General features: G+C 35.1%; 2 protein-coding genes across 11 annotated transcripts in view; one reads left to right on the forward strand and one right to left on the reverse strand.

Moving 5' to 3' along the window:
• FAM237B (family with sequence similarity 237 member B) overlaps positions 1 to 25,466 on the reverse strand; it is a 166,964-nt gene that overhangs the window by 99,496 nt on the left and 42,002 nt on the right. The gene's annotated exons all lie outside the window — the stretch shown is intronic.
• CFAP69 (cilia and flagella associated protein 69) overlaps positions 1 to 25,466 on the forward strand; it is a 61,283-nt gene that overhangs the window by 30,138 nt on the left and 5,679 nt on the right. For all 4 annotated transcript variants that reach the window (XM_060633834.3, XM_078442483.2, XM_078442484.2 and 1 more), the window contains 8 exons: positions 2,609 to 2,825; positions 5,682 to 5,846; positions 9,207 to 9,322; positions 14,500 to 14,618; positions 18,332 to 18,413; positions 21,324 to 21,516; positions 24,466 to 24,603; positions 25,230 to 25,306. In XM_060633834.3, the coding sequence (XP_060489817.2) occupies positions 2,609 to 2,825; positions 5,682 to 5,846; positions 9,207 to 9,322; positions 14,500 to 14,618; positions 18,332 to 18,413; positions 21,324 to 21,516; positions 24,466 to 24,603; positions 25,230 to 25,306 (1,107 nt within the window). The remainder of the gene's footprint in view (positions 1 to 2,608; positions 2,826 to 5,681; positions 5,847 to 9,206; positions 9,323 to 14,499; positions 14,619 to 18,331; positions 18,414 to 21,323; positions 21,517 to 24,465; positions 24,604 to 25,229; positions 25,307 to 25,466) is intronic.

The following is a 25,466-nucleotide window of genomic DNA, read 5'->3' on the forward strand; positions in this document are numbered from 1 at the left end:
TCTCTGATCATATTATGACTAAGGCTTTAGTCAGGCAGAATGCATTGCTGCCATTTTCTAGCAACGTGATCCCACATAGGCTGTCTAGTTTCTAAAATTCCCAGATATCTTAATTTCAAAATGGGTATAACACCTACCTCATGGAATTATTATGAGGGTTAAAGGAGCTCAGGATTTTTCGGTATTACAACTTTGAAAAACATACACACACACTAAAAAAGCCCAGAGAAAGAAAAATTGTCTTTAAAGTTATGGCTTTTTTTAAAATTTTTTAATGTTTTACTTATTTTTGAGAGAAAGAGCGACAGAGAACAAATGAGGGAGGGGCAGAGAGAGAGGTAGACACAGAATCCAAAGCAGACTCCACGCTCTGAGCTGTCAGCACAGAACCTTACATGGGGCTTGAACCCACCAGCCATGAGATCATGACCTGAGCTGAAGTCAGACGCTTAACTGACTGAGCCACCCAGGTGTCCCATAGCTTTATTATTTACATCAAAAATATATACTCTATAGAAACTAAGTGTATTTTCTGAATTGCCAAATAGAAAATCATTCCATAAAATATGGTTTTATTAGTACAGTGGAGTCTTCTATAACTATTAAAATGATAGCTATGGAGACAAAATGTACACTACAATTTACAAACCAATTTTAATTGACAACAGAGTCAAATAGCATAACAACTGTGGTGAGATTCTTAATACAGTATGTAAGCAGTGGAATCAACTAATTTGTTTTATGTCGTAAGTTTGTGGTCCATTAATAGTAATGATGATAAATATATGTCCTATTATTTGAAGTTCATGGAGTATTTTGAAAACATCCACTTAGGGGCACCTGCGTGGCTCAGTCGGCTAAGCTCCCCACTTTGGCTCAGGTCATGATCTCAGGGTCTGTGAGTTTCAGTCCCACGTCTGGCTCTGTGCTGACAACTCAGAACCTGGAGCCTGCTTCGGATCCTGTGTCCCTCTCTCTCTCTGCACCTCCCCCAATTGCGCTCGCGCTCTCTCTCTCTCTCAAAAATACATAAACATTGAAAAAATTAAGAAAACATTATCTACTTAGTACTTATAGTAATGCTAGAACTAGCCGTTGTTCTTATTCCTATTTTCTCACATCTATATCTTGTGTTCATTCCACATGGACTAGTAGAAAATTTAGAAAATAATCATAGATGTTATTGTGAAAAAATCTTTATAGAATAATACCAAATGAAGGGGCGCCTGGGTGGCTCAGTTGGTTGGGCATCCAACTTTGGCTCAGGTCATGATCTCATGGTCCGTGAGTTCGAGCCCCGCGTCAGGCTCTGTGCTGTCAGTTCAGAGCCTGGAGCCTGCTTCAGATTCTGTGTCTCCCTCTCTCTGCCCCTCTCCCACTCATGCTCTGTCTCTATCAAAAAATGAATAAATGTTAAAAAAAATTTAAATAGGGGCGCCTGGGTGGCTCGGTCGGTTAAGCGTCCGACTTTGGCTCAGGTCATGATCTCGCGGTCCGTGAGTTCTAGCCCCGCGTCGGGCTCTGTGCTGACCGCTCAGAGCCTGGAGCCTGTTTCAGATTCTGTGTCTCCCTCTCTCTCTGCCCCTCCCCTGTTCATGCTCTGTCTCTCTCTGTCTCAAAAATAAATAAATGTTAAAAACAAATTTAAAAAAATTAAATAAAAAAGAATACCAAATGAAAAGAAAATTGAATAGAATATAGCATATCATGTGTTGCTATCTTGTGAACCATATATAAGCATCAATCAGAATTAGCCGTGGGGCACCTGGGTGGCTCAGTCAGTTGTGTGTCCAACTCTTGATTTCAGCTCAGGTCATGATCCCAGGGTTGTGGGATCATGCCCTATGTTGGACTCTGAGCTGAGTGTGGAGCCTGCTTGAGATTCTCTCTCCCCCCACCTCTGCCCCTCTCCTCTGCTGGCACACACTCTCTCTCAAAACAGAAAAGAAAAAAGAAAAGAAAAGAAAAAGAATTAGCTATAACATTGACAATTGTCAACTGTCAACATTGTCCTATTCTAATAGCTATACATTTTTGTTCTGTTTTAGTGAAATAATGGATTCAGTACCATTTTAAAATTCTAGACATGTAATTATAAATATGGCTTGTGACCTGAGTGGAATTCATTGAATAGAAAATTTATATAAGTTATATTGCAGGTGCTTAAAAGTTAGCCATAGTCGTTATTTTGGATAAAATTGATTTCTTTATAGTATACAATTGAGTCTGTGAAGTGTTTCTTTTTCAAAAAGTGAAGGGAAGAGAGAAATGGCAGCAGTTTGTTTGCTCCAAATTTTCTGCTACTGTGGTTTAATAATAGGCAGAAGCTAAATTACATATATAAGCAGCATATATGAAAACGTTAATACTTGCTTTATACAATTGTCAGCTAGAGAGGGCATATCCCAGATAAAGGGGATCATAGCCGATTGCTGTTTTTGTTTTTGTTTTTTGTTTTGCTATTTAACATAGGCTGGGATCTTTAGGAAGGAAATAATTTTTTAATGATCATAATAAAACATAATATTGGAAATTTTTAATTTTCTTAGATTAAATAAAACTGTTTTAATTATGCTTCTAATAAAGTACTTTTTGCCCTTTCTCATAGCTATTAATTGATGGCAAAGTTATCTTGGCTTTGTTTACCTATGTTAAAAAACCTGAGAAACAGAAAACACTTGAATGGTCTGCAGCACAGTATGAAGAATTACAACTGCACGCAATTGCCACTTTGTCATCAGTGGCTCCTTTACTAACAGAAGAGTATATGTTGTGTCAGGGAAATGCTCGAGTCCTTGCATTCTTACAATGGTGTGAGAGTGAAGGTGAGTGATCCCTGTGAAAATTCTAATTTACAAATTTCAACGGAACTCTCAATATATGCATAGAAAAAGAAATAAAATTAATTAAAGCAAAGAAATAAAAATATATATCTGGTTTCTTGTGATTTATATTCATGTAAATATATTCATGTGTTTACATGTTGTTTTAAGGGAAAAAAATCTGAGATTTCATTTAAAGTCTGACACATTAGTAAATATCCTAACTATAGGTAACGCGTACCTCTCAGTCAAAGAAATCATTCATATAACCTGATTTAAATTTTTGTATCATTAGGCTTATCCAACAATTATACTAAGTCCTGGAAATATTTTAATTATTCAACAAATATTTGTCGAATACTTACTGGGTATAGATATTGTTTTAGCTGCTAAAGATACATTTATGTTCAAAAAAATAAAATCTCTACCTTCATGGAGCTTAAAATCTCCAGCCAGAAGTAATGACTCCACAAATAGCCTACCAAATTAGCAAACTCCCAATTTATACAAATACTTTATTTCAATTCTCATCATTCTCAGAAAGGAAATGAGAAATGACTTTCTTTAAAAAAAAAAAAAAAAAAACGTTTATAAGGAAGATACTGAATTCTTGTAGTAATTTTGCTCTAGAAATAATTTGGTATGATACATTTTCAGTAGATCAAGAAAATCATATATCCATGAGAGAGGGAAAAAATTATAGCTGATTTTTTTTATCCTCTATTTTCTAATATGCTGAGTTACTAATTTTTTTCTTGGTAAACTGCTGTGCATTAAATAAAACAATTCTTCGGTCTATTCTTTATATCATTTATGTTTACAAAAGATTATAAGGAAAAAGAGGAAATGCTGCCTAATATGAGGAAGACTTAGAGCTAACAGTTATTGAGTACCTACTGTGTGGAAGGCCTTAAACACCTAACAAGTATTAACTCATTTAGTCTTCACAACAAATCTAGGGGTTATAGGTACTATTTCTATCCCTGTTGGTCAGATGGGTAGAACTTAATCAAAAAAGTTAAACAACAGGGGTGCCTGGGTGGCTAAGTCGGTTGAGTGTCCGACTTCGGCTGAGGTCATGATCTCACAATCTGTGGGTTTGAGCCACGCGTCAGGCTCTGTGCTGACAGATCAGAGCCTGGAGCCTGCCTTGGATTCTGTGTCTCCCTCTCTCTCTGCCCCTCCCCTGCTCACGCTCTGTTTCTCTCTGTCAAAAATAAATAAACATTTAAAAAAATTTTTTTAAATAAATTTAAAAAAAATAACATGTTCTTGGTCACACAGGAAGTGGCACATCCAGGATTTAATGCAGGCATTCTAGCTCCAGAAACCCATTTTTAACCTATACACAATACTCACAACAGTACTTTTTTGAACGTTATTTTAGCTTTAAACAAAATGCTACTTCTAAAGACACTTTTATTTTTTAAATTGTTTGTTTATTTATTTTGAGAGAGAGAGCACGCACAAGCAGGAGAGGGGCAGAGAGAGAGAGGGAGAGAATCCCAAGCAGTCCTAACACTAGGTGCGCGCCCAACATGGGGCTCGATCTCACAACTGTGAGATCACAACCTGAGCCAAAATCGAGAGATGGACAATTAACTGACTGGGCCACACAGGTACCCCTAAAGAACCTCTTAAAGAATGCATATTATTGTAAAAAAGAAAGGAGAACTAGCCTTGCTATTTACCAAGACCTACCATAAAGCTATAGTGATTTAAACTGTACGGTATTAGACAAGGAATAGATCAATGAAAATAGAATATATGGGAGGTTGGCATTATCAGAGATGATATTGCTTTCAGTGAAAATAAAAATTAGGTTCTTTCACCTTGTTAAAAAAAATGAAATGCAAAATAAATTAAAGCCCAAAATGTGAAAAGTTAAACTGTAAAAATCTTAGAAGAAAACATGGGAAAATATCTTCATGATAACAGGGTAGGGAAAGACTTAAAAACCAGAAGAGCCTAAACTATACAGAAGATGAATGCATTTAATAATAAATTTAAGATGAATGCATGTAAAATTTAGAATTGCCTGTTTGACTAAATCTGAATAAAGTAACAATCTACAAATTGAGAGAATACATTTATCACTTCTGTGAATAATAAAAGATTAGAGTCCTGGCTCATAAAGAACTCAAGAAGAAAATAACTCTGTAGAGAAGGTGACAAAGAATAGTGACTGCCAAATCACAGACAAAATCTCAAATTTAAAAAAAAGGAAAAAAAACATTAAAAGATATTCAACCCTATTGGTACTCTCAGAGAAATGCAAATTCAAATAACAACAAACTATCATTTTCCATTTAACAGATTGGGGAAAATCTATTGGTCTTATACATTGTATCCATATAACCACTTTGGGAAGCAATTTAGGAATTTAAGTAAAATTCAATGTGGGTATATCCTATATGATTCTGGTGTCACGTGGCAAAACCTTTCTCAGTGGGAATAAGAGACATGAACCAGAATGTTCACTGTAGCAGTTTGTACTACTGAATGGATAAACTGTGATTTATTTATAAAATGAATGTTGAAAGCAATTAAATATTTCAGTCTGTAAGAGTGTGACTACTTTAAAAACCGTAATGCTGAAGAATAGTAGCAAGTTACCACAGATAGACACAATATGATACATTTGAGTAAAATTTTAAAGCATATTTCCATTCTGGGAAGAGAAGGAGAAGGGGGAAGGGATACTATTTATTTCTCTAAAAAAAACAAGTATGACAAAATTTTAACATCTTTTTAAAATTAAGCATACATATATAAGGTATTTGATGTATTCTATTTTATTTGAAATGTTTTATGCTGTAAGTTGATACAAAGTATTAAATTATTAATATTTCTCCACAGATTCCTTCTTTAGTCATGGTAATAGTTATCATGGTACAGGCGGCCGTGGCAACAAGTTTGCCCAGATGCGTTACAGTTTAAGACTCTTGAGAGCCATGGTCTATCTTGAGGATGAGACTATAAACAATGATCTTTGTGAAAAGGGAACAATTCAGCAACTGATAGGTAAACATAACATGTTTGTATACTTATGAAAGTAGAATATTTATAAACTAGAGGTTTTGTTTGAAATATTTCTTACAAATTTATTTTGTCTTTATAGCTTAAAAACCCCTGAATACTCTCTTGATTTTTGTTTCATATTGTTGCTATATAAGACAGTTTGTCTTTACTAAAACATCATGATCACTCATTCTGTAAACATCTGTTTACTCAATTCAGATACTATTTCATTTAGGATTATCTTTTTTTTTTTTTTTTTTTTTTTTTTTTTGTAATGGGCTACTGTTTCATTTTTCTAGTAATATGATCACTACTTTTTGGCCAGGAAGAGGATAACATTCCATTTTCCAGTGTATCTGACATACCAGAACACTGGTATGCTGGGATATACAGATATGTACATAGGATATTCTTTTCTGTTATGAAATATCAGGATATCCTTGATTTAAAAAAAAAACAATGTTCATTTTTGAGGGGGCTATTTTGAGGGAGAGAGAGAGCGTGCAGGGGAGAGGGAGAGGGAGAGAGAGAGAGACACAGAATCTGAAGCAGGCCCCAGGTTCTGAGCTGTCAGCTTAGAACCCCTGACATGGGGCTAGAACCCATGAACTATGAGATCATAATCTGAGCCAGTCAGATGCTTAACTGACTGAGCCACCCACGTGCCCCATATCCTTGATTTTCAACTTAGATTTGACTGTTGAATCACCTTACCCCAAAGTACATACATGTGAGCTCAGTATAAACTCAGAACACCTTAAAAGCTTTTTACCTTTTTCTAGTTAAGAAATAAATAGTCCTCTGGCCCTAACCTTTCCTGACTTTGAAAAGAGCTATTTTGGTTATATTCAAATTCAGTAATTGCCTCATGAGTAAGAGATAATTTGTTGGATGTCAATTAATTACAAATGCCTACTCAAAAACTCTTCTCAATGTTAAGTTAAAGTGCCTACTCTTCCATCATTAGTGGAGTAGAGTGGTACCCTTTAATAGCGGTGCCTTTTAAAATGAGGATATTGAGAAGGGTGCTAAGCAAAAACACTCACTCTCTTGATGACTTTACTCAGGATGACCAAACCCAAAAGTAGATATTATCACTTCTATGCACATTCCATTGTACAGAACTCAGTACCAGCCTAACTGGATGGAGTCTAGAAAATACAATTTTTCATATGTCCAGGAAGGAGTATTAATCTTGTGTAGGAAGTGGGGTAGAGACAAGGGAAAACAAATGTAGAAGGATTCTTTTCTTCTTAAAATCCTTTCCCTTTAACTTGAAAGAAGCTGATCTTTATCATGTGAGTTCTTAGAGGCAGTAGTGGCCTTCCCTTACTCAATCCAACAGAAGGCTCAACAAATAGTTTGTTCAACAAATAGTAATTGCATTGTAAATGCAAATGTTTATAATACTCTTTGTGCAGGCACAGGACCTTGGCCTTAATGAGAACAAAAGAAAAGATGTCTATCATAGAAAAATAGCATGTGTTACCTAACACCATCAGTAAGGCCCCTAATGAGTAATACAGAGAGTAAATACCACAGAAACTAAGAGGTTATCAATAGTTTTTAAGGCTGGGTAATCTTGGCAGGATTAAGCCGGAAGCTTTATTGAGCTTGGGTAGGAGGGTAAAGCTAGTTTTGAAACAGAAAAATAAAGGAGATGGTTTTTCAAGCAAGGGAAGAGCAGGGGCAGAGACATGGTGTCAAAATATGTATGATAATGTGTGCTGAACTAGCTTAAGTGAAGTCTTCATAAAACTGAACATATGCATCAACTATACTTCAATTTAAAAGTAATAAAAAACAGAAATTGAAAATAAGTGTTTTATGAAAACAAATAATATGAGATATAATATGTCTAGTTAGGAGCCAAGCTAGAAAGAGTTTTGAATAGCATTGTCTTTAGGCATGGGGAGCCATTAGTGGTTTTGATTAGGGAAGTTAAGTATAATGATGTATTAGGAAAAGGAACCTGGAATAAATATATCTGATGACTTAGAAAAAGGAGAGGGCGCCTGGGTGACTCTGTCGGTTGAGCATCCGACTTCGGCTCAGGTCATGATCTCACAGTCCATGAATTCGAGCCCCACATCAGGCTCTGTGCTGACAGCTCAGAGCCTGGAGTCTGTTTCAGATTCTGTGTCTCCCTCTCTCTGCACCCCCGCCCCCCCCCCCCCCCCATGCGCACACTCGCTCGCTCGCTCTCTCTCTCTGTCAAAAATAGACATTAAAAAAAAAAAGAATAGAACAAGGAGAGGATAAAGGCAAGGAGCTAAAAGATACTGAAATATGAAGGAAATAATTCAATATTAACATAACATGTGGGATAGACAACATGAAAAGTAACATACCTGCACTCAAGTAGGAAGGAAAATGAAATCCTCTAGAAAGGAGAATCTGACCCCTGGCTAATGAGATTGAATTCCTAGGTGTTCCTAATAAAGGAGCATTGGCCCATCTGTCCCTGGCATGCTCCTAAACCGGGCCTCCAGCATGCTCAACTAGCCCCCTAGAGATTGATCCAGCACCTGTCCTTCATTCTAATGGGACCAAAAATCATCCCTTCAGGGCTAGCTATGGAAATAAGCTGTGATTTCTGTGGCCCTCTTACTTTGTTTGGAACATAACTCCACCCCTTCCTGCTAATGCCAAGGACTTCTTTAACAGAGAAGCAATGACTTTTGTTCCTCATTTAAAGCTTGAAGGAAAACTTCTTTTTGAGGCAAAATTTTATTGTGATTGTCATTCCATCAGTGTAAGTGGCTCTTTTCCAATCTTTCTAATTTTTTATTAAAAGCAGGGGAGAGATTTCAAAGGACATGGGAATACTGCTATCTAAAGTTGTTGAAGACACCTCCAGGTAGACATAAGGAGAAAATGCAGAAAGAAGTAACAGAGAAATAAAACATTTAGAGAGATCTACCTTTGCCTAAAATTGACCCTGTTAACCATAAGGAGATGAGCAAGTTGGGATCAGGCATTTTAGTCATATATTTGCAGCAGCACTCATCTCTGCCTCATGGCACTCTGTATATTTCTAAAGAGTTTTGTTTGCTGGGCAAAGTATCAGGTTGTTAGGGCATCTTTTAATGTCACTCCATTAATTCTGTACTAGACATGCTCTACATATGGGGCTACTGACTGTAGTCAGTGTTCAAAGAGTCCCTTTATCATCATCTGTCTACAGCTTCTAAGTAACTGTGCAATGAAAACAGCCCCTTTTAAAATAGTTGCTCTAGCTGAAATTTTATAAGGAGTTTCTTTTTTTTTCTTTTTTTAAGAAGAGATTTCAAAACAGTAATTGATCAAAATAAAAATACAATGTCCAGTAAGTTTACATTCTTTCGATTTTTTTCATACCAGGCATTTTTAAAAATATAATCAAGTCTCATGACAAAGAAGAAGCCATTGTTTTGGAAATTCAATCTGATATATTACTTATCTTATCTGGTCTTTGTGAACATCATATTCCTAGAAAGGTAAGTATGCCTATGAATCCAAGTTTTGTTCAGATCTCCCAATCACCTAGCACTATGAACTTTTTTTTTTTTTTTTTAATCTCAAGTTAGCTAACACAGAGTGTAATCTTGGCTTCAGGAGTAGATTCCAGTGATTCATTACTCCCATATATACCCAGTGCTCATCCCAACAAGTGACCTCCTTAAAGCCCATCACCCATTTTACCCACCTCCATCAACCCTCAGTTTGTTCTGTATTTAAGAGTCTCTTATGGTTTGCCTCCCTGTTTTTATCTTATTTTTCCTATCCTTCCCCTATGATCATCTGTTAAGTTTCTCAAATACCACATATAAATGAAATCATATATCTGCCTTTCTCTAACTGACTTATTTCAGTTAGCATAATACCCTCCAGTTCCATCTGTGTTGTTGCAGGATTTCATTCTTTTTCATCACAGAGTAGTATTCCATTATATGTATATATATCACATCTTCTTAATTCATTCATCAGTTGATGGACATTTGGGCTCTTCCACAATTTGGCTATTGTTAATTTCACTGCTATAAACATTGGGGTGCATGTGCCCCTTCAAGTCAGCACTCCTGTATCCTTTGGAAAAAATCCTAGTAGTGCAATTGCTGGGATGTAGGGTAATTCTATTTTTAATTTTTTGAAGAAACTCCACACTGTTTTCCAGAGTGGCTGCACCAGTTTGCATTCCCACCAATAGTGCAAGAGGGTTCTCCTTTCTCCACATCCTTGCCAACATCTGTTGTTTCCTGAGTTGTTAATTTTAGCCATTCTGACTGGTATGAGGTGGTATCTCATTATGGTTTTGGTTTCTATTTCCCTGATGATATGTGATGTTGAGCATCTTTTTCATATGCATATTAGCCATGTGGATGTCTTCTTTGGAAAAGTGTCTATTGATGTCTTCTGCCTATTTCTTCACTGGATTATCTGTTTTTCATGTGTTGAGTTTGGTAAGTTCTTTATAGATTTTGGATACTAACCCTTTATCTGATTGGCCACTTGCAAATATCTTCTCCCATTCTGTTGGTTGCCTTTTAGTTTTGTTGATCATTTCCTTTGCAGTGCAGAAGCTTTTTGTCTTGATGAGGTACCAATAATTCATTTTTGCTTTTACTTCCCTTGCATTCAGAGACATGTAAGTAAGACGTTGCCGTGGCCGAGATCAAAGAAGTTGCTGCCTGTTTTCTACTGTAGGACTTTAATGGTTGCCTGTCTCACATTTAGGTCTTTTATCTATTCTGAATTTATTTTGTGTATGGTGTAAGAAAGTGGTCCAGCTTCCTTCTGTATGTTGCTGTCCAGTTCTCCCCTCACCATTTGCTAAAGACACTGTCTTTTTTCCATTGGATACCCTTTCCTGCTTTGTCAAAGGACAAAGGATTTGTGTGTCCATTTCTGGATTCTCTATTCATGGTCGATGTGTCTGTTTTTGTGCCAATACCATACTGTGTTGATGGTTACAGCTTTGTAATAAACAGGAGAAAGTCCAGGATTGTGATGCCTCTACCTTTGGTTTTCTTTTTCAACATTACTTTGATTATTCAGGTACTTTTGTGGTTCCATACAAATTTTAGGATTGTTTGTTCTAGCTCTGTGAAGAATGCTTTGATAGGGATTGCACTGAATACGTAGACTGCTTTGGGTAGTATTGACATTTTAACAATATTTATTCTTCTAGTCCATGAGCATGGAATATTTTTCCATTTTTTTTTTGTGTCTTCTTCAATTTCTTTCATAAGCTTTTCATAGTTTTCAGTGTATAGATTTTTCATCTCTTTGGTTAGGTTTATTCCTAGGTATTTTATGGGTTTTGGTGCAATTGTAAATAGGATTGATTCCCTGATATCTCTTTCTGTTGCTACATTATTGATGTATATAAATATAACCGATTTCTGTACATTGATTTTATATCCTAAGACTTGGCTGAATTCCTGTATCAGTTCTAGTAGTTTTTGGCAGAGTCTTTTGGGTTTTCCACATAGAGTATCGTGTCATCTGCAAAGAGTGGAAGTTTCACTTCTTTGCCAATTTGGATGCCTTTTATTTCATTTTGTTGTCTGATTGCTGAAGCTAGAACTTCCAACACCAGGTTAAGCAACAATGGTGAGAGTGGACATCCCTGTTGTATTCCTGATCTCATGAGGAAAGCTCTCAGTTTTTCCCCATTGAGGATGGTATTAGGGCCTTTCATGATGTTATGTTATATTATAACATATAATATGGCTTTTATGATGTTATGGTATATTCCTTCTATCCTGACTTCTTGAGGGTTTTTATTAAGAAAGGATGCTGTATTTTGTCAAATGCTTTTTATGCATCTATTGACAGGACCATATGGTTCTTATCCTTTCTTCTGTTAATGTGATGTATCACATTGATTGATTTGTGAATATTGAACCAGCCCTGCAGCCCAGGAACGAATCCCACTTGATCATGGTGAATAATTCTTTCTATATGCTATTGAATTTGATTTGCTAGTATCTTGTTGAGAATTTTTGCATCCATGTTCATCAAGGATATTGGCCTGTAATTCTCCTTTCTAGTAGGGTCTTTGTTTGATTTGGGAATCAAGGTAATGCTGGCTTCCTAGAATGAGTCTGGAAGCTTTCCTTCCATTTTTATTTTTTGGAACAGTTTGAGAATAGGTATTAACTCTGCTTTAAATAGCTGGCATAATTCCCTTGGGAAGCCATCTAGCCCAGGACTCTTACTTGTTAGGAGATGTTTGATAACCAATTTAGTTTGTTTGCTGGTTATGGGTCTGATCCAATTTTCTATTTCTTCCTGTTTGAGTTTTGGTAGTGTGTGAGTGTCCAGGAATTTGTCAGTCTGAAGAAAGCCACACAATTTTTAAAACTCCGATCCTCAGCTCCTGGTGCTGTTTGCAAGGTAGAAACTGGCACTCTCCATATTTCTCACTCCCCAGTCCGTGGTCTGGAGAGGTTTTACTCTTGTACTAACACAATACCACAATTCCACAGCCTCTGTCTTTCCCTTTTGTCTCTCCAAAGAAGAGGTTCCTTCCCCTCCATGCCTACACTGTTTTATCTCCCCCAGTTTGCATACATGCACCTCTGACCCACTAAGCTGTCTCCCTCAACCCGTGGAGATCCTTCTGCTAACCCCCCCCCCCCCGCCCCCCCGCCAGATTTATTTCCTGGTGTTCCAAATGCTCTAACCTCAATAGAGCTGTGTTTGAGGGAGGAGGGAAATCCTGGTCCCCCTACTCGTCTGCCACCTTAAGTCCTCCCTCTAAACTTTTTCTTGGTGTTCATAAATGTTGGTGTTTTTTTAATCCTGTGAAGTTTTAATATTCTTTTTTGTAATTAGAGTATTCTTATATACGATAAAATATATATTTTGTGTATATTTTGATAGGTTTTGATGAATGTATATACCCATTTAACCAGTTCCCCAATTAAAACAGACTATTGTTATCTCACTATAAAATTCTTTTTTTTTAATTTATTTATTTTTGAGAGACAGAGGGGGAGAGAGAGAGAGAGAGAGAGCAAGCACTAGCAGGGGAGGGACAGAGAGGGAGAATTCCAAGCAGGCTCCATGCTCTCCACAGAGCCTGACGTGGGGCTTGATCCCACATCTGTGAGATCATGACCTGAGCCAAAATCAAGAGTTAAATGCTTAACTGACTAAGCCACCCAGGTGCCCCATCCCTATAAAATTCTTTCATGCCCCTTAGCAGCCATCCCCCCACTTGCCTTCAGGTAACCACTATTCTGATTTCTATCCCCTTAAGTTAATATTGCCTATTTATTTACTTTACATGAATGGAACCACATAGTATTTACTGTTTTATAACTGGTTTCTGTCATCCAGCATTATATTTCTGAAATATATTGATATTGTTGCAGGTATCAGCAGTTCATTCCTTTTTATTGCTGAATAGTATTTCACTCTGAATATACCAAATTTTTTTATCCATTCCCCTATTGATAAACACTTAGGTTGTTTCCATTTGGGACTATTATGTAGAAAGCTTCAGTGAACATTTTTATAGTAGTTTTTTGTGGACATCATTCTTTCATTTCTCCTAAATACCTAGGAGTGCAATTAATGGTTCATAAAATAGGTGTCTGTTTTTAAGAAACTGGAAAACAGTTCTTCCAAAGTGGCTGTAGCATTATAAATGTTTTTTTGAGTTTACATTTGATTCAGGGTGATGGGCTTTAAGGAGCACTTGTGTGAAACCCTGGGTGCTGTATGTAAGTGATGAATCACTGAATTCTACACCTTAAACTAATATTACACTGTGTTACTAAGTGGAATTTAAATAAAAACTTGGAGAAAATTGAATTCATAACTAGAATTAAAAATTAGAAAAAAAGAGCTTAATTCCCTTTGATCTTTTTAAACTCTATAATAAACTCTGAGTCTCTAAGATTGATAAATAGCAAAAGATAGAATTGGAAAGATAAAAATTAAAGATTATGAAGTTTTCAATAGAGGGGTTTTAGGGAAAGCCAGCAAGAACAGTAAATCCACACCTCGCTCTGAGCTTTGGTGCAATTTTTCCTTGTATTCTGTCATCCTGTGCCTGTGTTCTTCTGGAAAAATGCTCATAGTCTTGCTTACTGGGTAGCAGAACTGAACAACAAAGCAATGGGAAAGGTAATTGTTAAGGGAGAAATATTAACTGGTAATAACTTGATATAAATTATTAAAGGTTTTACAAAACCTTATATGAGTCTCATATATATATATGAGAGAAATATATATATGTATACATATATGTATGTATATTTCTCTCTTGGGAGCATTAAAAAATCTTCCATGATAGAATTTTAGCCTCTTAAATTAGTTTTTGCTATCTAGCATTCATCTGACAGGATATTGGACTACATTCATTATAATGTGGAAGAAAATCATGGGGCAAGCTTATGGTTTATTTTTTTTTTTTAAAGAAAGGGAAAAATAAAAATTATAAAGAGACATTAAGCTAGCATAGTGATTGATGCCCTTTCTTAAAATGATTAGCTTTATAATAATAATTTGTCCTAAACTCCTGAGACTGAGTATTAATTCAAAAAATTGTGTAATAAAGTAACAGTGTTTTCTGCTTCTCTGGTAAAAAAGTTTTAGGGGACAAAATGAAATAGAAAAGGATGAGATTATTTCAAAACATAATTTTAAATAAATCTCTTAGGAAATTTTCGGAACAGAAGGAGTGGATATAATTCTTCATGTAATGAAAACCGACCCCATGAAGTTTCAGAGTGGATTAGGCTATAATGTACTTCTTTTTAGTACACTGGACAGCATTTGGTGAGTATTACTGTAACCAAGTTAGAACTGTAATACAAGAAAATTACCTCATGACATTTGTTGGCTTGAGGTCTGATTTTTTTAAATAGATTTAAGATTTCTATCTAATTTTTTAAAACTGCACAAATTTGTATGGAATAAAAGCCTAGAACAATTAAAACTATAGATTGGATAATAATTGAAATTAACTCTAGTGTGTATGATAGAGGAGGGAAAATTTTGTTGCAATAATTTCTCTCTTAAATCAGTTGAAATGTATTTTTGTACCACAATTTAAGCTTCAATAAAAGTTTTGCTAAATTCATAAAAAATTTTTCTTCCCTTAAAATCACACCATAAAGATAACTCTTCCAATGCCCCCCCCCTTTTTTTTTTTGCCTTTTTGCCTTTTTCTTTTTTCAATAGTCCAGAAATGATATTTACTAACATCCTTTGGAAAGCAATCTTGTCTGTAACTCAGGATACAAGTTTGTATATAAACTTAAATTCTTGTTTTTGTGATTTGAATCCATTCCATTTTGGCCTGGTCTGGAAAAACACAAGCATCTACTTTTACTCATACAGTTCCTCACTCATTTCCTCTTTGAAGAGTCAAAAACCAATTGATTAGGTATTTCCTAACCAATATTTTTCCCCAAATGTCTTAGCATTCCTAAATAGCAATAAATAAATAAATATTGCTTTTCTTAACATTAATTTATGAAATTTTGTCTTGGAGAAAATTACTTGAGTTTCAAATATCATTAACACTTAACATATTTCTTTTTTTCTGCTTGGGTGGGATTCATGACAGCCCCACTGCGGCATATCTGGGGGGAAAAACTGACTATAGATCTAACACAAAGAGCAATGAGAACATCTTTTGTTACAATATTTGGTCTTTTATTCTCAGTTCCTGTAATAGCTCCAGAGTAATAATTTTTGAAGGCTGTGTCTTTTGTTATATATAACAAGCCCCTTTCAACCACATCTGAGTTTATGTCAATGAGGTAGTTTTTGGAGAGCGCCTAGATAACCACAGGATGGGGGGCTGGTTCTGCCTACAAGGTCACAGACAAGTCTTAACAAATTTAAGAAGACTTAAATCATTCAAAATATCTTTTCTGACCACAATGGAAGAAAACTAGAAATCAATACCAAATGGAAGTTAGGAAAATTCACAAATGCATGGGGATTAACACACCCTTGAACTACCACTGGGTCAAAGACAAAAGCAAAAGGAAAATTAGAAATTTCTCAAGACAAACTAAAATGAAAGTATAGCATAACAAAACTTATGTGATACAGCAACAGCAGTGCTAAGAGGGAAGTTTATGGGGATAAATACCTAGATAGAAAAGAAGAATGATTCAAACAACCTAACTTTACACATAAAGGAACTAGTAAAGGAAGAACAAACTAAGCTCAAAGTTGGCAGAATAAAGAAAATAATAAAGATTAGAACAGAAATAAATGAGGGATTGGGAAGAAATCCAGAAAAATAAGAGCTGGTTTGTTTTGAAAACATATCAAAGTCTACAAAGCACTAACTAGACGAAGAAAAAGAAGGAAGATGATTCAAAATAAATGATGTAAATGAAACAACATATCACAACAGATGCCATAGAAATAAAAAAGATCATAAGGGATTATTATGAACAACTCTATGCCAACAAATTGGACAATATAGAAGAAATAGGTAAAATTCCTAGAAACATACAACCCACCAAGACTGAATCAAGAAGAATTAGAAAGCCTGAGCCTCAGTAATCAAAAACCTCCTGGAACACCTGGGTGGCTAAGTCAGTTAAGTGTCTGACTCTTGATTTTGGCTCAGGTTATAATCTCCCAATAGTGAAACTAAGCCTGTGTGGGCTCTGTGCTCAGCGTGAAGTCTGCTCAAGATTCTCTCTCTCTCTGTCTCTCTCTTTCTCTCTCTTCCTCTGCCCCTCTCCCCAGCTTGTGCTCTCTCTCCCTCTCTAAAAAACAAAAAACAAACCTCCTAACAAAAACAGCTCAGGACTTGAGAGCTTCACAGTTGAAATTTACCAAACATTTAAAGAAGAATTAATACAATCCTTAAATTCTTCCAAAATATAGAAAAGGGAACACTTCCAAAATCATTTTATGAGGCCAGCATCACCATGATACCAAAGCCACACAAAGATACTATAAGAAAAGAAAAACTACAGAGCAATATTCCTGAGGAACATAGAAGCAAAAGTCCTATAGAAAATATTAACAAACTGAATTCAACAACAAATTAAAAGGATCATACACCATTACCAAGTGGGATTTATCCTTGGCATGCAAGAATTGCTCAATACAAGCAAATCAATCAGTGTGATATACCACATTAACACAATGAAGAACAAAAATCACAATCATCTCAGTTCTAGAAAAAATGCATGTGACAAAATTCAACACCCTTTCATGATAAAAACAAACTCTCAACAAATTAGGTAGAGAAGGAACTTGCCTTAACACAATAAAGGCCATAAATGAAAAACCCACATTATACTCAATGGTGGAAAGCTAAAAGCTTTTCCTCTAAGATCTGTAACCAGGCAAAGATACCCACTCTCACTATTTCTACTCAATACTGTAAGTACTAGCCAGAGCAATTAGGCAAGAAAAAGAAATAAAAGGCATCTAAATCAGAAAAAAAGTAAAATTATCTCTTGATGAGCTTACATGAGCTTACATGAGCTTATAAAGTTTCAAGATACAAAATCATCTACAAAAATCAGTTGCATTTCTTTACACCAATAATAAACCATGCAAAAAGAAAATTAAGTAAATAGCATCAAAGAGAATAGCACCAAAAAGAATAAAGTACTTAGGAAAAAACATAACCAAGGAAGTAAAAGACTTAAACCCTGAATACTATAAAGCACTGATGAAAGAAATGAAAGCAGATACAAATAAATGGAAGGACTTCTTGTGTTCATGGATTGGGATAATTAATATTGTTTAAATGTCATACTAGTCAAAGTGATGTATAGCTCCATGTAATCCCTATTAAATCCTAAAGATATTTTTTACAGAAATAGAAAACACAATCCTAAAAATTCATATGGAACAACTAATCATCAGGAAAATGCAAATCAAAACCACAATGAGATATCACCTTATACCTGCTAGGGTGGTTATTCAAAACAAAAATAGGTAAATAGATAGACAGGTGGGTAGATATATATAGAGAGATATAGATATAGAAATGTTGGCAAGAATATGGAGAAAAGAGACTCTCTTGACATTGTTAGGAATGCCAAGTGGTGCAGCCACTATGGAAAAGAGCATGGAGGTTCCTCACAAAATTAAAAATAGAACTACCACCTGATCCAGTAATCCCTCTTCTACGTATATATCCAAGAGAATTGAAATCAGGATCTTAAAGAAATAGCTGCAGTCCCATGTTCATTGCAGCACTATTCACAATAACCAGGATATGGAAACAACCCAAATGTTCCATCAATAGATGAATGGATAAGAAAATATGGTATATATACACACCATGGAATATTACTCAGCCTTAAAAAAAGAAAATCCTATTTATAGCAACATGGATGGACCTGGAAGACACTATGCTAAGTGAAATAAGTCAGTCACAGAAAACTCTTATACATGATTTCTCTTAAATGAGGCATCTAACATAGTCAAAGCTATAGAAGTAGACAATATATATAGATAGTAGAATCCTTGTTAAAGGAATAACTTCCTTTTTATTTAAGGTGCTGTATTTTGGGATGTTATCCCTTAGAGGATTATTTTCTTGAAAAGGAAGGCATTTTTCTCCTTTTGGATTTACTGGCAGTAAGTATGATTGTTAACAATTATAAAATACTAATAATAATATGTCTTTATTAAAGCTTTCCAAAGCTAAGTGCCACAGAACACTATTCTGTAATTAAATGTGTCCCCAAATCATGTTTAAATGTTTGTTTTAAATAAAATCTTGGTGGCTCAGTCAGTTAAGTGTCTGACTTGGCTCAGGTCATGATCTCACGGTTCATGGGTTCAAGCCCTGCGTTAGGCTCTGAACTGACAGCTCGGAGCCTGGAGCCTGCTTTAGATTCTGTGTCTCCCTCCCTCTCTCCATCCTTCCCCCAGTTGTGCTCACTCTCCCAGTCTCTCAAAAATAAAGAAGTAAACATTAAACAAAATCTCACCTGGAGATCATAATTTGCATTTGTATAGGTAAAAGCTCTGAAAATCCCTCCTCTGAAGAAACCAGTGTACTTAGGTCAGAACTCACAAACACATAACAAAAGATAATTTGTTTTATGGGATTTCTTTTCCCCACCAACCTTTAAGGAAATAGTGTGTGAAGTGCTAGACAATATCAAAATGTATAATCATTATTGATAACTTCTAGCTTCTTTTAGTATTAAAAGTTAAGGGCTACATTACACAAAGGAGTAAAGATCAGTATTTTTTAAGAATTGTGTATAGTTTGTAGGTTATGCGAGGAATTAGTATGTCATAGACCATTTCACAGAATGAACAGGAATGGATATATTAAGCCTGTCAGGAAATATAGTTGCCATCTAATACCAATTAAGAATGGCAAAGACCCTCAATTATCCTCAAAGTCATTTTCTACTGGCCTGAATTCTAAGTAAGTCCATAGTCAAGACAATGTGGGAGGAAAAGTTATTTTGGTTTCAGCAAAACTTTGAGAGATATTCTGTCCCTGCCTGTGATTGCCACCATTCATGATTTTATTAACAGAATAATGAACTTAATTGGATTTAGCAAATGTACTACAGTTATTTGTGTCCCTTCATCTCTCTGAAAGAAAATTAGCTGGCATTACAGATAGGAGAGCAAACTCATTAGATATAAAAAATTACATACAAAACATAAATAATGATAAACTTTGATAAACAGGAATGAATCATGACCAGAAACCCTTGGAAAATTCAGAGATATTGGACATAATATGGAAGAATATATGTGTGGCTCTACTAAATGATGTATACCTCACCATGCTTCTCTGATGAGAGTACAGGTGTGCCCAGAGACACATGGTGATGTGTCAGGAGATTCTCAAAGTCACAGAATTAATTTGGCATATCTTCCTAGAATCTTTTTATTTAAAGACTCAAAAGTAGGGAGTTATATAATAGGGGCACCTGGGTGGCTCAGTTGGTGAAGCCTCAGGTCATGATCTCGCTTGTGTTCTCTCTCTCTCCCAAAAATCAACATTAAAAATAATTATAAAATAATAAATTCTATAGGAATATTTAAGATTATATAAAAGACTTCACAGACATTTCTCAATTGTGTTCACTCTCCTTCACCACTAGGGTTTCTCTGATGGAAAGGCATGAAGAAAACTGCTAGGAGAAGCCATATATAGCACAATGGTTATGAGCATAGGCTGCAATCAGTCTGATTGAGGCCTCCAATACTTGTTAGCTGTGTACCTTGGACAAGTATTTAACATCTCTGTAATATGTTTCTTCATCTATAAAAGAGATAACAGTATCTACCCCGTGCACTGTTGGGAGATTTATATGAGTGATTATATATGCGTGTGCACGTGTGTGTGTGTGTATAGACAGACAGACACATACACACACATACACACTTGTTTGGAATAGTGCCTGACATATTTTTACCATGTAAGTGTTTTCTATTATTATGAATATAATTATTAGATTGTACTTAATGTGGATCAAACCAATCAAGTTAATTACAGATAAAAAATATTCTTTAATGAAATTTTTAGATCAACTCCAACCTTTGACATTTGCCCCTTTTTTCCTGAAAGTGATGTATAGGAATAAAAAACTCAGTTGAGAGTTCTGCTTAATACAATCTGCTAAAATATTTATTCAGTATGCAATAATTGCTAATTATGTTACATATTATTTAGAACTTTCTATGTGCCAGGCAGTCTTGTATAATTCATCATAATAACTCTTTAAAGCAGGTAATATTATAATCTTTCATTTTATAAAAGAGGAAACTGATAATGTTTGCAGTTCAAACAACAGGTTACATGTTTCCTTTGCTATATTCTATTAGTGGTATACTATGAGTTAATCAACAAAAAATATTTCAGACACAAATTATTGTGTGGAGGAGGCTATTATTGTGGATGGACTTTTCTATACCTAAATTTTGGTTTGCTGAAAACTAGTAGCAAAACAAAGGAATAGCTTGATGATTTTTCTTAAATGCTTACTGTTTTGGATGCTGATTTTCAAAATACAAAATTACATCTCATTTGTATCTATTTTCATATATGACTTCCACTTGCAATTACCATCAGTTATTTTCTTAATCACAATGAGATTATAGTTAATATGAGTCTTTATAAACCTTAATAAATCATGTAAATTGGAAAGATCTTATAAATACAGTGAACTATGTATAGTACTGTTGCCATTGCTCTACCTAAAATGAACATTTTCATTTATTTTTATAATCTCTCTTTTTCTGACTGAACCTAATCATTACATTTTGGTCATGACATATATTCATGACTATATGAGAATTATATTGAATCTTTTTCTTTTTATATTTTCTAATTCTTAATGTTTGAAAACATACTTTTTAATAGGAGATTGTCCCAAATCATACTTCAGTCTGAATTTTAAGGCAGTCATTTAGAAGAAAGTTACTGATCAGTAATACAAATGTTTGTTTTCTTTTTTGAAGGTAATAATTTTTAAAATTTATTGCATTTTTTTCTTTCCTGTTTCCTTGCAAAAGTTGAACCAAAAAAAATTCTGTAATCTAGTACTTGGAATAATGGTTGAATTTTGTGATAATCCCAAAACTACGGCTCATGTTAATGCTTGGCGAGGGAAGAAGGACCAGACAGCTGCTAGTCTTTTAATTAAATTATGGAGAAAGGAAGAAAAAGAACTAGGAGTAAAACGTGATAAACATGGGATGATCATTGGTAAGTGTATTTATAACTGTTATAATAGCAATTAGATGCATATTTTTAATTGAGATATAATTGAATTTTACATTGCATTAGTTTTTTAGTTTTTTATACATTACAAAATTATTACTACAATAAGTTTAGTTAACATCCGTCACCACACAGTTACAATCTTTTTCTTGTGATGGAACTTTTAAGAACTACTCTCAGCAACTTTCAAATATATAATAAAATATTGTTAGAATAGCCACCACCCTGTTAATTACATCCATAGGACTTCATCATCTTTCACCCATATTTTTAGAAAGAGATCTTTAAGATATGAGGGAAGTATGAGAACTTTCACCCCTTTGTTTAAGGTTCTTTTCACAAGAGTTTGAAGAACTTGCTATCATAAATTCTGAATGAATGGAAGAAAAGTATATTATCAGCAGATTCATATTTTTATAGATATTTTCAGGAAGTGGTATTTGATTATATTGTTTAACTCAAAACAAAACAAAACCTAACACCATGTCCTAAAGAAGTTCCTTTGAGTTACCTGCTTTTACAAATAGATTCAACCCATTTCATTTACTGATAAAATTGGGGATATAAATAGAGTGCCTGTATAGTATTTTGCACATTTCTGTTGATTCATATTCATGCAGTTTACTTTTTTTTTTTACAAATGAATAGTCTAATGAATTATTATAAAGTCAACATCTATGTGACTAATACACAGTTTACATTATACATTGCATATGTATATGTAATACATATATAAAATGTTACAATTATTTTATTGCATGTAAGTTAAACCACAATAGGAATGATTTTTAAAGGAAAAACAAAGAGAAATGATCTATTGTAAACACCCCAGAAAGACCCTACTCATAGACCCTTTCCAAGCACAACTGGATCTCTTCTATTCAATATTGTTCTTAAGATTCATCCACATTAGATTTAAAGCTGTATTACAAAGCTGTGGTCATCAAGACACTATGGTACTGGCACAAAAACAGATACATAGATCAATGGGACAGAGGAGAAAACTCAGAAATGCACTGAACTATATGGTTAGTTCATCTTCAACGAAGTAGAAAAGAATATCCAATGGAAAAAAAGACAGTATATTCAGCAAATGGTGTTGGGAAAACCAGACAGTGACATGCATACACCATACACATGCTTACGCCACACACAAAAATAAACTCAAAATGGATGTAATACCTAAATGTGAGACAGAAAACCATCAAAATCCTAGAGGAGAACACAGGCAGCAACCTCTTTGACCTTGGCCACAGCAACTTCTTAGTAGACACGTGGCTGAAGGCAAGGGACAAAAAGCAAACGTGCACTTCATCAAGATAAAAAGCTTCTGTACAGCGAAGGAAACAATCAAAACTAAACCTCAACTGACTGAATGGAAGAAGATAATTTGCAAATGACATATCTGATAAAGGGTTAGTATCTAGAATGTATACAGAATTTATAAAACCCAACACCCAAAAAACAAATAATCCAGTTGAAAAATAGGCAGAAGACATGAATAGACACTTTCCCAAAGAAGACATCCAGATGGCCAACAGACACATGAAATGTTGCTCAATATCCCTCATCATCAGGGAAATACAAATCAAAACCACAATGAGATATCACTTCCCACCTGTGAGAATGGCTAAAATTAACAACACAAGAAACAGGTGTTTGTGAGGATGCAGAGAAACAGGAACCCTCTTGCACTGTTAGTGGGAATGCAAACTGGTATAGCTACTCTGTAGAACAGTATGGAGATTCCTCAAAAAAACTGAGAATAGATCTACCCTACAATCCAGCAATTTCACTATTAGGTGTTTACCCAAAGGATACAAAAATACAGATTTGAAGGGGTATGTGCTCCCCAATGTTTACAGCAGTATGCTCAATAATAGCCAAACTATGGAAAGAGCCCAAATGTCCAGCAACTGATGAATGGATAAAGAAGAGGTAGTATGTATATATATACAGTGAAATATTACTCAGCCATCAAAAAGAATGAAATATCATTTGCAATGACGTGGAGTAAAAATACATTGTACCAATAAGCAAAATAAGTCAATCACAGAAAGACAAATACTATATGATTTCACCCATATGTGGAACTTAAGAAACAAAACAAACAAACATATGGAAAGGGGTGGGGGAAGAGAAGAGAGGGAAACAAACCACAAGAGACTCTTAATGATAGAGAACAAACTGAGAGTTGATGGAGGGAGGTGGGGGGAATGGGCTAGATGAGTGATGGCTATTAAGGAGGGCACTTAGAGAAGCGCTGGGTGTTGTATATAAGGATGAATCACTTTTATTTTTTTAAGTGTATTTATATATTTTGAGAGTGAGAGAGAGCATGAGCAGGGGAGGGGCAGAGAAAGGGAGAGAGAGGATTCCAAGCAGCCTCCACGCCACCACTGTAGAGGCCGACGTAGGGCTTGAACCCCGAACTGTGAGATCTTGACCTGAGTTGAAATCAAGAGTCAGATCCTTAACTGACTAAGCCACCCAGGCACCCCAAAAGTAATTTTTTAATGTTTATTTATTTATTTTGAGAGAGAAGAGCGTGAGAGGGGCAGAGAGAGGAAGACAGAATTCCAAGCAGGCTCTGCCCTGTCAGCACAGAGCCCGATTCAGGGCTCAAACCCATGAACCTTGAGATCATGACCTGAGCCAAAATCAAGAGTCAGACACTTAACTGACTGAGCCACCCAGGCACCCCTAAAATAGTTATTTTGTGAAATTTTCATATTGTACGTAAATAATAAAAAAGCTTTAAATTTTGCCATAGAATGGGGAATAACTGGATTACTTATGCTTTCACAAGAATAACCATATACAATGCACTATTTTATAATATATATTCTATGTCTGGAGTAAAATTTCAAATTAAATTAATTTACTAATGTTTTTACCTGTCCTTTCTGTGTTTTCATGATATGCAATGAGTAGATACAAAGAAACCTCTATTTACTAGTTTCCAAGAAGAGCAAAAAATCATGCCACTGCCTGCAAACTGCCCAACTATTGCAATTATGGATGTTGCCGAGAATATCAGAGCAAAAATTTATGCTGTGCTGGGCAAACTAGGTAAGAAGCTACTTGTCACATTCATTAGAGCCTCTGTTTTGCAGAGTGTGCAAGTTCATTTTGCTTTGGAGTCTATTTTTCAGACATGATCAAAAAGTCCCCTGATACAGATAAATGCATGTTTCATTGTTACTCTAATGTCCAGCCTACACCCTTGATGAATTAGAATCAGAATCTCTGGGTATGGAGCCCAGGCATCAGCATTTTTCAAAGCTCCCCAGGCAGTTCTAGGTGCAGCCAGGATTACAAGTGGTTAGTTTAGATGATTAGGCTTAAACACAAGAATTCTGAAATACTTGCATTTTTAAAGTCCTTCTTTTTTTCCCTTTTCTTTTTTTTTCTAGTCCTTGCTTCCTATTAAGGGAAAAGGTACTCAAACATTATTCAGTCTCTGAAAATACAGTATCATTGTCTTGACCACAGCAGTGACTCAATAAGGATGACCTGGCAGAGGTTTCTTATAGGAGGAAGCCAAAAGCTCACAAAACTAACTTTTCCATAATCAAGATGAAACAAAAATAACTGTTTGCATTAGTTTTTATGATAGATATATGGGGTTATTATTATTTTTTTTTTGGAATTACTTGCTTTGTTACAGTAATTCTTTCTTTATAAACTTTGTTTAGATTTTGAAAATTTACCTGGCCTATCTGCTGAAGATTTTGTCACTCTTTGTATCATACATAGATACCTTGATTTTAAAGTGAGTACTTTCTTATAATCTTGTTATTACACTCTGATATGACAAAAAAAATCAATTGGGAAATAAAAGATCTATATTCATAGTTGTAAGCAGTCAACCATGTATTGTAAGCAGTCAACCATGTACTGTATAGTTTTTATTTTCCATTTTGCATCTGATA

This window comes from Panthera onca, chromosome A2 (assembly GCF_046562875.1).
Source record: "Panthera onca isolate mPanOnc1 chromosome A2, mPanOnc1 haplotype 2, whole genome shotgun sequence".
Taxonomy (NCBI): Eukaryota; Metazoa; Chordata; class Mammalia; order Carnivora; family Felidae; genus Panthera; species Panthera onca.